Below are 12,951 nucleotides of genomic sequence, written 5' to 3' on the forward strand. Positions count from 1 at the left end.
TCTATCAACTTTTTCATCACTTTTCATTGCATTTCTTAAAACATGTGGTCAATCAAACTATGTCAATATTTAAGGGACGGGGGGAGTACTATTGCTTATTGAATTGAGGACTGCAATTTATATTATATGATATGTTTTTTTAATCATCCTATTTCCAACGTTCGGCATTAATAAGATAATGCTGCGTGAGAAAGCACTCGAGCTTGTGAAATGCTTATGCAAACACATGAAATCGTTAGACTATGATACTGCATCAGAGATTTGCCGAAAAACCATTCTAGCCGCAGTCAAAACAGGAAATCGTGATGTTGTAGAAGAAATTGTAGAGGTTTATCCTCTTGCAATTTATTTTACGGATTCTTCTGGTCAGAGTGTTATCCGCTTGGCCGTCAAGAACCGCTGTGAGAAAGTGTTCAATCTCTTGTATCAAAGCAGACCATATGACTATTCAAATGAAACCGACAATTCTGGTAACTCTATTCTTCACTTGGCCGCACGTTTGGCACCCACTCACAAGCTCAATTTAGTATCGGGCGCAGCTCTCCAAATGCAGCGTGAATTACAATGGTTTCGGGTATATTCATATTCATACATAAAATCTATAGAAAACTCGTAAGTTTATTACTCATGGTTTTTTTTGGTGTTTAAACAGGAAGCTGGTAAGTTTCTTCCTCCTCATATGAAGGAAGAAAAAAACCATAGTGGGAAAACAGCTAAGATGATATTTACAAAACAACACAAAAAGCTAAAAAGAGAAGGAGAGAAATGGATGAAAGATACAGCAACCTCATGTACTATTGCAGCAACATTGATTGCCACCGTTGTGTTTGCGGCAGCCATCACAGTTCCCGGCGGCAACAAACAAGACTCTCCTTATCCTATCCACAACTCAACTGCGTTTACAGTATTTGCAGTTTCAGATGCAGTTTCGCTCTTTACATCCACCACTTCGCTCTTGATGTTCTTGTCCATCCACACATCGCGATATGCAGAAGAAGACTTTTTAAATGCTTTGCCCAAGCGACTATGCATCGGTCTATTCACCCTTTTTGTCTCCATCCTATTCATGATGATTGCCTTTAGTGCGACGGTGTATCTAGTGTTTGGGCGGAAGAAGTCGTGGGTTCTGTTGCCTGTGGGTGCACTATCTTGTCTGCCCATTTCTTCATTCGTGCTGCTGCAGTACCCACTTCTCAGGGATGTCATTTCTTCCACTTATGGCCATGGCATTTTCGGCAAGCAGAAGGATCGTCCATTTCCCTAACACACCACTTCAAGATATATCGTTACTTCTCTTGTATTTTTTTCATATCCGGACTCTGACACTTCATTTTATTATCTATGTTGATTTATACTATATGTTATACATGAATCTATTTTATTGTGATAATATTAGTTTTAATATGTGTGCACCTATCACAAAATAGTTTCAATAAAATCCCTATAAACATTTTCTTCTGTAAGTAATAAAAACTGATTCTATTAAAGTTCTCATATTACTCAATCGTTATCTCCTACGATAATTATAGCCCCAAATTAATTTATAGAGATAGGAGACGCCATGAACGCTCGAAAAACTGAGACAACTATGAATAAGATTATTCTTAATAAAATTAATATTACTGCTCAAGTTGCAACATGTCTTGTATAAATTGGATTGTTTGAAATAAATTCAGAGTAAAGGCCAAAACTGGTCCTGAATATGACTATTTTACGATTTTGATCCTAAACTTTATCATTTGGATTTTTTGGTCCTGAACATATGGAAATTTGATTATTTTGGTCCTCCGTCAATAGTTTCGTTAATATTTAACAGTTAACGGATTTAATCATAATTTTGACCAAATTAAGTATGTTAATTATGATTTTTAAGTCAATAATTAAAACCTTAATTATTTTAGTAAATATTAATTTAAAATCAGAAATATTTAATAGAATTAGGGTTCTTATTTCATTTCCTCACATCGTGTTTACGGAGCAGCGTTCAACTTTCAGCTTTCATCTTCCTTCCTTCCTCTCATCTTTCATCTTCTTCCTTCCTCTTCCTCTCAAACCCTAGTTATGGAGCGTTCAACTTTCAGGAAAGGGTCCGACGAGAGTGGCGGCGGTGGATTTGACCTGCGATTCCTATACGAGTCTTACAATTGCAAGAAACTTGCTTCACTTCATATCGGAGATGGTGGTTGCGGTCGATTCTCAGTAGGAGGCGGTGCTTGAGGTCGATTCTCAGTCGGATTCGATTTTGAGAGGCAGGTGCTCTTCCCCTTCCCCTCCCCCTTCTCGTTCTCTTTCTCCTTCTCCTTCTCCTTCTCCTTCTCCTTCTCCATATAGGGTTTCTTCGTTCGGACAATAAACTAGGGTTAGACGACAACAAGCTTAGCTCACTGGTCGCCGCTCGGAGAACGGCGCCGTCGAACTTGAAGGGAGAGAATGAGCTTTTGAATCACTGCCTGAAGCTATTTCTTACTCTTTATTTTATTTTTTAATATTATTTATTAGGTATTTAATATGACATATCATTAAAATAATTAAGGTTTTAATTATTGACTTAAAAATCAGAATTAACATACTTAATTTGGTCAAAATTATGACTAAATCCGTTGACTGTTAAATATTAACGGAACTATTGACGGAGGACCAAAATGAACAAATTTCCATATATTTAGGACCAAAAAATTCAAAAGAAAAAGTTTAAGACAAAAATCGTAAAATGGTTATATGTTCAGAACCAGTTTTGGTCTTTATTCATAAATTTACCAGTTTTGGTCTTTATTCATAAATTTATGCAAGATTAAGCACTTTTGGCAAAATATATGGAATGGACCAATAAAAAATAGAACCCAATTGCAAACCGTATTTTATTAGCCTCATTTCGGCCCATTTGTCACTCTAGGTATTATCTGTATGATAACTTGTTTTTTTTGCCCATTTCTGATTTTCATCTTCGCAATTTTTGGCATTGCATAATTGTATAATATAAATATAAATATTTATGTAAGCAACATTTTCGTTTAATTCACGTCATCATTATTTGTTTAATTTATAAAAGTAAGAAGGAGCATTTTCCAACCTAATGCAATACTACTAATTTTCCTTTTATGTAAAAGTAAGAAGGAGCATTTTCCAACCTAATGCAATACTACTAATTTTCCTTTTATGTATAACTGCTCCAAAAAGCATGAACTTTCCAAAAAGTTTGGTATTTCTCACCAACTTAAAATGTTGCACCAAAAATCACGAACTTTGCCGGGTTGTGCAAATTTCCCATCCGACCCGACCCTGTAGTTTTCTGTCAAAAATTTATCCAACGTGGCACAACTCCGGTATGACCTGACAAATCGTCAATATAACATTTAAAACGACAACGTTTTATTTTTGTTTATTGAACTAAATTAAAAATTAGGAATTCACTCCCTTCCTACGATTTCACGATTTCACTCTCATCGCGGAGAAGTTTCTCCGTCCATCCCGTCGCGATTTCAACATCAACTGAAAACGAGGTTAGTTTTTTGGAAAGACATTGTCGAATTCATATTTGAATTCGATTTAGGGTTCTATTCGAATCGAATTTCTGGGTTCAATTCCAATGTGGGTTCAATGTGATGCTACTTTTTATGCTGAATTGGAATCGTATATCTATTAGAATTGTGGGTGTAATTGGAATTTGATTTAGGGTGTAATGCTGAATTGTTGGTGTAATGTTGAATTGGGGGAATTTGAATGGTAATTGTATTCCTATTCTGTTGAATTTAGGGCGACAATTCGACCTTGTATGCTGATTTTGGCATGAACATAGATAGTTGAACAAGTTGAATTCGGCCAGATAGTTGAATTGGTTTGCATTTGAGTTTAAATATTTTGCATTGGCCATAAATTTGATGAGCACAAATAAGTTTGCAGATTTGTTGAGTTAGAATTGAATTGGAGTCTGCCACTGTCCAATAACTATAATTTGAGCATAAATTTGATCTGTTTTGGTTTAGGTTCTCCACGTCATCAAAGTGAGTAACTTCGAAATTTCCCCCTAATGCAGGTATTGTCGTGCAATTCCTACTCTCATATACCATTGCATTTATTTTTTTCTTAATTTTTGGACACACTGTTGAACTACTTTCAGCTGCTTCAATCTCTACAGCTTTTCTATACAACCTCTCCATAAGTGTTATTCTCATCTCCTCAAGCATGTCTATTATATGTTTATTTCTAGCCTCCAAAATGTATGCATTGAAACACTCACAGACATTATTGAGAATAGCATCAGAGTATTGTGTGGAGGTGATGAAGGCCTTACAGAATTTACTCGGGTTCCTGTCCATTAAATCAGCAAATGCTTGCCCATCTTCATTCTCTAACTCCTTGCATGCCAAGTCATACTCCCGCATGTAGGTGCTTCTAGCAAGCTTCCAAAAAAGCTGCTTCAGTTTAGGACCCTTGTGAACTTTTTTCCAATTGGCATAGATGTGTCTTGCACAATTTCTATGCTCTGCCAATGGGATAAGCTCCTTGACTGCATTCTCAAGCCCCTACAATCATAAATATTTGTGTAAGTTGTAATTTAAGTATTTAGTTAATGCAAAAGTAAAGTGTCAGTTTAGATCATACCTTTTGCTGATCACTTATAATAGTAACTCCAACTCCTTCACCCAAGTTCAGCTCTTGCACTAGAATGTTAATGAACCAACTCCAACAAACCTCGTTCTCAATTTCAACTACTGCCCAAGCTATAGGATACATTTGATTATTCCCATCAGTTCCCACCGCAGATAACAGTATGCCACCCAAGTAAGTCTTCAAGAAAGCCCCATCCAGTCCAATCACCCTCCTACACCCCTCCTTGAAACCCTTTCTTAAACCACTAAATCCAATGTACATTGACTTGAACACAGCACCTACATCCACATGTACCTCAAACCTACCTTCTTTGTCAGCTCTACTCAACTCAAGTACATAGCTCCTCAACTTGGCATAATGATCTTCCACTGATCCCTTCAACAAATCAATAGCTTTTCTCTTTGAATGGTATAGCTTCCACCTTGTGGCCTCAACAGCATACCTCTGCATTAGATCCCTGCCTAAATCTTTACAACTCATATTTGGTTTAAGCTTAAAGACATGAAAGTATTTTCTAGCAATCCAGTTGGATGTAGCAATTTTATTTCTCATTGCCCTAGGACAAGTGTGAACCCCATTCTGATTTTTCATTAAAAAGACTCCTGTCTTCGTCACTCGACTCCCAGATATCATCCATTTACAAGGACTCAAACAACCTGCTTCAAGTTGCTTCTTAGTTGCTCTTTTAAAATGAATTTGCCATCCATTCAACACTGCATTATCTGTCAGTGCGTCTCTAGCTTGGTGCCCATCAATAAATCCCATACCAGCACTGAATGTGAGAACCTTATGATCACATTTTGGATCATACATCACTTTAACATGTCGTTGTTTAGATCGTCTCCCTTCATCTTCAAAATCAGTGGAATCAGAGTAAATATCATCCTCTTCAGAATTTTCATATTCAGACACGTAATCACTCTTTTGTCCTCCATTGACTATCCCCTGGAACATCTCATCAGTTATTACAAAGGGCTTCTTTCTCTCTTTCATCTTCTTTCTGCATTGTGCATATTCTTCATCCTCAGCCACTAGCTCATCGGCTTCCATTTCATCATCAGTCTCCTCATCATCAGTTGATGGTATATAACTGCCATCACAATCACTCTCATTCTCACCTTCTCCCAAAACCTCATTACCTGATCCAACTCCCTCATGTCCAAGACCACTCAAATTGTTCTCCACAGAACCACTCATATTATTCTTCTCCACAGAACTACTCATATTCTCCTCTACAGATTCACTCAAACTCTTACTCCCACCTTCACCAGCATTATTATCCACAGTTGTGGCCATTGTCTTACTCACAGATTCACTCATCTTCTTATTAAATGTTTCACTATCATGCTTCTTAGTAGACTTGACCACCCTCTCACTACCACTTCTACCTCTACCAAATGATATAGCAACACTCTTACTAACACTTTCAACAAGCCTCTTCTCCACTGATTGAACCACATTTTCTCCCACATTTTTTTCAATCACAGTCTTACCCTTGCTCGTAGAAGTGTTATTTCTAATTTTTGTGGCAGATTCAAAGTGACTCTTTTCAACCACACTCTTACTATTTTTTCAACCTTTTCCACTACCCTTTCTCCCATTCCCACACTCCCACCAACAACATATATGCTACACATTCTGTTAAAACTAACACTTAGATTAGCAGATAGCATCTCCATCACCTCCTTATCACTTTTTATATCTACGTGGGTTGCTGACGTAGAATTTACAAAGGTGAGTTTGCTCCATGTGTGAATCCCTATATTATTCAATTCCTCAACCAAGTCAAAATACCCAAATCTATCTGGGTCTAGATCACTTGCCTGAGCCATTCCACCACCAATGTATTTCTGAAACTTGCCATTTGGAATGAAATGTCCTCCATGATGAATATAGAGGCCAAAAACGTCGTCTCTGAACAAATTCAAATTCCAGATTTAGAAACTGTACACAAACTATATTTATCACAAATGTAAAAAAAAAAAAAAGAGATATTTGGCAGGAGAGCTAATCAAACTATATTCAATGAAGCTGAATTACAGAATGCACTTAGTCCCCTCAAAGGGGTCACTGCTATCCATGATTAAATGTAGTAGGAGTACTTTGTTCAGTGAAGCTGAATTACAGAATACACTTAGTCCCCTCAAAGGGGTCACTGCTACCCATGATTAAATATAGTAGGAGTATGTAAGTTTCATGATGACACTGATATAATTAATTTTTGCATACTGCAATTTATGATCTATTAGTGATGCATCCATTTATTCTGGCACCTACTGACATTTTCCTATGGAGGGACAAGAAACTAAGATTTGAAAGTGGAAACAAAGAAGAAACTAAAGTAAACAAAAATGCCTCTCAAAAGTCATACTTCCAGATTCATACGATGCAAACACATATTTAGTAAACAAACAGTAAAGTGGAAACAAAGAAGAAACTAAAGTAAACAAAAAACCGGTGAATCAACTTCTAGATTCATACAATTCAAATTGAGAAAACTGAATCGAGCAATCTGAGTACAATTGAGCAACGAATTTAAAACGAAATGCATAACTTACGGAGTTGGCGGCGCCATCGGAGGTTGCGGTCGCCGTCGCCGTCGCGGTTGCCGTCACAGTCGAGGTCGCCGCTGCTGAGCAGAAGATAAGATTCAGAAGTTGAAGTTTAATTTTTAATGTTAGGGTTTTCCTGATTTTTGTCTTAGTCGTTTTTGCATCTTCCAATTCCAATTTGGGGGTGGGTGAAAGGGGGGTTATGTTAGAAGAATTTTTTTAAATTTTTTATTTTTATTTATTCCATGTCATTGTACATATCAGCATCCACGTCAGACATATACACACGTCAGCAATCTACTTCGCCGGAAAACCCGACTTGGGAAATCGGAGCACGTTGGCAAAGTTCGTGATTTTTGGTGCAACATTTTAAGTTGGTGGGAAATACCAACTTTTTGGAAAGTTCATGCTTTTTGGAGCAGTTATCCCTAATATAAATATAAATATTTATGTAAGCAACATTTTCGTTTAATTCACGTCATCATTATTTGTTTAATTTATAAAAGTAAGAAGGAGCATTTTCCAACCTAATGCAATACTACTAATTTTCCTTTTATGTATAAGTAATCCAACAAAATCTAACAATGTTGAACTATATACTCCCTCCGTCCGCAAAAAAGGCCATATTTACCATTTTCTATTGTCCACAAAAAATAGACCAAGTTTAAAAAAGGACTCCACATTTGCTACCTAACACAATTAAACACTACTAATAATATGGACCACACATTCCACTAATTAACTCTACTTCTCTCATACTTTACTAATTTCACATTAAAACCCGTGTCATTCTCAATGTGGTCTAATTTTCGTGGAAGGAGAGAGTATATTGATTTCCAAGATATTGCAGTTCTTGGAAATTAACGGGGGCTATAATTGTTAAGGCTTGTTTTATTAGACTTTTTAAAATTAGATATTATAGCAATAAATCATAAAATTGTAATTATATTTATAAAATTATTAGTAATTAATCTTTTATTAGGGGCTACTATAAACTGAAATAAAAGAAAAAAAATATCCCCATAGAGGCCCAAGCTAGGATGAGGAAAATCTTGATTCCTTCAACTAGCTAAACTTTTTCCTTTATTGATATCTCAAAATTGACCCTTCACAACGTTTGAGCAACACTTGATTAATATAGTTGGCATATACCCTGCAGGCCTCAAATTGACATTAATTAGTTTAATTATTTAACTGATCCATTTTTATTTTATTTTGTATACATGTTTCATTACGTTGGATGTTGCATAAATATTGGGCCAGAACATTCATGAAAAAAAAAATCCAGGTAACGTGCAAGGAATGGGTAGCGCGTCGACCTTCCCAGTTCCCACAATCCCGTTCACCAGTTGACGTTGCGGCGAGCTCTCCTCCTCCGCATTCCATTGCCATGGCTAACCAAGTTAACAACGCCGGCCAACCTTTACTATATATATAAAGAAGGTTAATTAACTAATCATAGTTATTAATGGCGATGAACAGGAAATTAAGGAGTGGCAAAAGGATATGGTCTTTTTAGAGAAGCTGATGATTATATAATATAATGTTTATATGATCATCAGATATGGCGTTGGATTTGGTTGGCAAGTATGAAGTATCCCAATCTGGAATGAAACAAATAGGGTCCATTCAGATATTTGATTTATGTGTTATCTTATTTTTTAATTTACCGCATAAAAATAATACTGTATAAAAATCAATACTACCAATTTTAACTAGCATTTTATCTCTGTAATGTGTTAGCTACGGCCCATTTTAATTTTGTTTCAAGTATATATTATCCAAATGACAAAATAGTTATTTGGCCCATATGGCCATACCATAATTATATGTGTCTATTTATATGTATATTCATCTATTTTTCTGGCATCAAAATTGTGGATATTCATTTGCGGGATCTGAAGATTAAAATTTTTGTTTCATTTCATAATAACATTGCTTTTACATGTCATAAATTTCAAATATTTGATCTTAATTATATGTTGCATAACTGATCATTCACAGACTTTAAAATATAATTCAACAGACCAACATATGTGGGAAATCTGCACATCAAAAAAGAGTAAAGACACACAGTGAATCTAAAAAAGCACAAATTTACCCATTTAAAATATTTATCTGTGATCCTAATAAAAGCAGAAATCCACGTACTCCCTCCGTTCCCTCATAGTTGATGCGGAATTTTTCGGCACGGAGTTTAAGAAATGAATGTTGAGTGTGTTAAATAAATACATAAAAAAGTAAGAAAGAGAAAAAGGTTGAGAGAATAAAGTAAAAAGTGAATAAAGTAGAGAGAATAGAGTAAGAGAGAGTAAAGTAAGAAAGAGGAAAAAGTTACTATAAATGGAAATGACTCAACTATGAGGGAACTTCCCGAAATGAAAAAATGACTCAACTATGAAGGAACGGAGTGGGTACTATTTAAGAATACTCCCTCCGTCCGTGAATAGGAGTCCCGGTTGTATTGGGTGCAGTTTTTAAGAAAAATTTGAGTGCAATAATTTAAGTGTGTGATAGTGGAACGTGGGACCCATTTATATTATTATTTGCTTTATTCTTTGGAATAATGAAATCAAACATTAAGAGAGAGAGTGAGAAATTGCAATCAAAGTGGATTAAAATTAATTGCAGTTTCTAAATTAAGGGAAAAGTGGGGTCATTTCTTATACTCCCAAGATAAAATGTCTAACCGGGACTCCTAATGGCGGACGGATGAAAATGGCCAACCGGGACTCCTATTCGTGGACGGAGGGAGTATAATTTTTAGAAAAACGCGGAGCGACGATTACAATGTCGGAATCTACACATTAAAAAATTAAAATAGTCACTTGTATTCCTAAAAAAGCAGAAATCGAATCATTTGAAAAGGATTTGTGATCCTAAAAAACATAAATGTATTTCTAATTTTTTTTAATGGTTGGTGATTTGGTTCCATTATTACTATACGTGAAATTCTCTTGCCCTTTCATTCTCGTTTAGAACTAATTTCAATACAAAGTTCAATCAGAAAAAGCTAGGTAATCTTCGATTAAACATATGGATTATATTGTAGTATGACAAAAGAATAATTCTACATACGCAGTTAACATTCTCAAAATTTGATTATATTTCTCTACAATAGAGGGATCCCACATGCCCTGGGCCTATAAATTTGTTTCTTTTGTTCTCATTACTCTAATTAATTAAGGTTAATATTTTAATCTAAGTCATATATCTTTCATATAATACTAATTAAAAATTCAATATTATGATTATATAATAGGAGTACTATATATTAAATTTTAAAATAAAGTAAAGCATTAGGCACATAAAGACTCTGCAGTTAGAATAAAGTCTAGATTTGCTTCGGATCGGATTGAAATGTTGGCAATCCTAATAAGTTTGGAGATAACCCACTGCACACTGCTGCAGCGATAGGAAACAACCGGGCCGGGGCTGCGGAGATGCTGTCAACAGATATCCTAACTTGCTCTACCTTTCAAACATTTATAACTATTTCCCCCATCACTCAGCAGCTGATTACGGCCATAACAAAATTCTCCGGTTGTTAATTTCCAAAACCACTATTGCTTAATGTGAGTATTAACATTGTGAAATGTGCATATTCCACTAGTCCACGCAAGTGCAAATTGGTCTCCAATCCATAGTAAAAATGTTCTATTAGCTTTATTTACACACTATTACTACCAAAATAATACTATTTCCTCCGTTCTTTAAAAATATGAATTTTTGAAAAAGTACGATTTGATAGAGTAAGAAAGAGTAGAAAAGATAAAACTGATCGAAGAACTATTATTGTAGAATGAGTTTCATTTTGTTAGAGAAAAAAAATCAGGGCAAATAACATGGGATATATGGAGTACTATAATAACTATACCACATGCTATGGCCTATAGATTTGCCTTCTTTTGTCGCATTAATTAATTAAAGTTCAATTCCAATTAATTGCAGTCAATATCCTAATCTAGCTTAGATAATAGTAATAATTTTGAAATAAAGTAAAGCATTACCCATTAATTTTCTATTGATAGATTATCGCATAACGTGTTCTTTAAGTTATACCATCACTTAAAAGACCCGACGGTTAGAATAAAGTCTAGTTTTTGCTTAAGATTAAGAATTCAAAAGCAAAGTAAGAAATATTTAAAAAAAAAAAACAAAGCTTTGTGATCTAAGAAAATAAATAGACCAAAATGTTAGTAGAACAAGTTAACTAGTTGGCTTCAAATCATAGTGACAACATATGGCTACCTTGGCATCAGCTAACGTGGCGAGCTTCGTCTCCGTGAAGCTCGGTCGTGACGGACTTGATGACCAATACAACTACGAGACATGGAGCGAGCAGATGTCGTGCCTTCTCGAAAGCCAGGACTTGATGGAATTCATCGATGACACACCTCCCCCACCAGAAAGCCGTGACGACAAGTGGAGGCGGACCGATAGGCTCATCAAGGGCTGGATTCTTGGAGCGCTCAGCGACGAAGTTATTAAAACTGTTGTTAATTTGCCTAGCGCAAGTGCTGTGTGGATGAAGCTCAAAGATAACTTTTCTGAAACCCGATCACCTTCGCCTTCGCCTCCACCTCCCCCGCCTTTCGCCGCCGTCTCTTATAAAGGTAACAACACAATAACGCCACAATGCTGTTGATTTATACTTATATATTTATTGCACTTCTAAATACTTCCCCTAGGTCCACACTAAATAAGTGCATATTTCTACTTTCGACTTTACACTGTATTGTTACACCACATTTCTTTATAGTCATTTTATTTTACATCTCTTAAATCAACAACAGTAAAAATGTGGACATTATTTTATGGATAGAGGAGTACTAGGAATATGATCAAAATAGAACTAATTCTTAATGCAGAAATGTAGAATTATCATTATTTGACAACGCTTAGTTCATATTTAGAATCCTGATTTAAAAAATATATGGAGGTCATTTTAGATTGTTTTAGGTCATAGTACTTCTAAAATCAACCCTAAAGACCTTAGTAAAATGAAGTAAAAATAAACTTAGTGATATCTAATAATAACATTTCTGCAGTTGTATATTAGTCATGTATTAATAGTGAAGGTGGTAATAAAAATAGGAAAAAAGTGGCGTGAGGACACGAAATTGTACAAAAGTGCACTAAGAGGTGATTGGGAGACGGCTAAAAAAATTGTGGATGAAGACCCCAGTGCCATCAAACTGAGAATGGGCTTCAATTTAGAAACAGCCATCCACGTCGCCGCCACCGTGGGGAAGCCGGAATTTTTGTCGAACCTGCTGGATTTGATCTCGGATGACGACTCTGTATTAGCCTTAATAGATAAATTTGGAGATAATCCACTGCACTATGCTGCAGCGATGGGGGACTACGAGGCCGCGAAGATACTGGTCACCAGATATCCTGACTTGCTCTACCATTCAAACATTTATGGCTATTTCCCCCATCACTCAGCAGCTGATTTCGGTCACAGGAAAATTCTTCAGTTGTTGATTTCCAAAACCAATCATAATCATCTCAATAATCCATTTGCTGATGGTGGAGGACGTTTTCTTCTAGAATTGATGATTTGTGCTGACCTTTTCGGTGAGTAATTCATCAACATGTATGTATAATTAATCACTCTTTTAAACAAATCAACTGCTAATTATATATACACATATGAGCAGATATAGCATTGGAATTGGTTGACAAGTATCCTTCTATTGTCACGGTGGATCCTCGTCGGTCTATTGGTCCAGTTCTTGTTAGAATAGCTAAGAAGGCCACAACATTCTGTGTCGATGATCAA

At 35.8% G+C, this 12,951-nt stretch overlaps 3 protein-coding genes and 1 long non-coding RNA gene across 4 annotated transcripts; 2 read left to right on the top strand and 2 right to left on the bottom strand.

Annotated features, from left to right (window-relative positions):
* The first annotated feature begins 3 nt into the window (after positions 1-3).
* LOC148923445 (uncharacterized) lies at positions 4-1,374 on the top strand. The gene is made up of 2 exons (XM_089060733.1): positions 4-574; positions 653-1,374. The coding sequence occupies exons 1-2, from the start codon at positions 179-181 to the stop codon at positions 1,262-1,264; spliced, it is 1,008 nt and encodes a 335-aa protein (XP_088916859.1). The 5' UTR covers positions 4-178; the 3' UTR covers positions 1,265-1,374.
* Positions 1,375-3,402: 2,028 nt separating this feature from the next.
* Positions 3,403-4,274, top strand: LOC148923446 (uncharacterized). Its single transcript, XR_016132399.1, has 2 exons — positions 3,403-3,500; positions 3,984-4,274. It is a non-coding gene; the product is annotated as an uncharacterized LOC148923446 (long non-coding RNA).
* Positions 4,275-4,296: 22 nt separating this feature from the next.
* LOC148923447 (uncharacterized) lies at positions 4,297-5,509 on the bottom strand. The gene is made up of 3 exons (XM_089061496.1): positions 4,603-5,509; positions 4,365-4,523; positions 4,297-4,308 (listed from the first exon to the last, which is right to left on the bottom strand). Exons 1-3 carry the CDS (start codon positions 5,422-5,424, stop codon positions 4,297-4,299), a joined length of 993 nt encoding a protein of 330 aa, XP_088917622.1. The 5' UTR covers positions 5,425-5,509.
* Positions 5,510-5,514: 5 nt separating this feature from the next.
* LOC148923448 (uncharacterized) lies at positions 5,515-7,186 on the bottom strand (the record flags this gene model as incomplete). Its single annotated transcript, XM_089061497.1, has 3 exons — positions 7,170-7,186; positions 6,189-6,525; positions 5,515-5,970 (listed from the first exon to the last, which is right to left on the bottom strand). Coding segments are annotated over exons 1-3 (810 nt in total), but the record flags the coding sequence as incomplete, so codon positions are not given.
* Positions 7,187-12,951: the final 5,765 nt, after the last annotated feature.

The sequence above is a fragment of the Salvia hispanica genome, chromosome 6, assembly GCF_029641045.1.
Source record: "Salvia hispanica isolate PSC_SH4W2 chromosome 6, Shi_PSC_v1, whole genome shotgun sequence".
In the NCBI taxonomy this organism is placed as follows: Eukaryota; Viridiplantae; Streptophyta; class Magnoliopsida; order Lamiales; family Lamiaceae; genus Salvia; species Salvia hispanica.

Excerpts from the sequence above, each read along its gene's own strand:
- LOC148923445 (XM_089060733.1), top strand. The coding sequence starts at position 179 with ATGCTGCGTGAGAAAGCACTCGAGCTTGTGAAATGCTTATGCAAACAC. Across the intron at positions 575-652 it reads GTGAATTACAATGGTTTCGG|GAAGCTGGTAAGTTTCTTCC; the intron begins GTATATTCATAT and ends GTGTTTAAACAG.
- LOC148923447 (XM_089061496.1), bottom strand. The coding sequence starts at position 5,424 with ATGTATGATCCAAAATGTGATCATAAGGTTCTCACATTCAGTGCTGGT. Across the intron at positions 4,524-4,602 it reads TTATAAGTGATCAGCAAAAG|GGGCTTGAGAATGCAGTCAA; the intron begins GTATGATCTAAA and ends TTATGATTGTAG.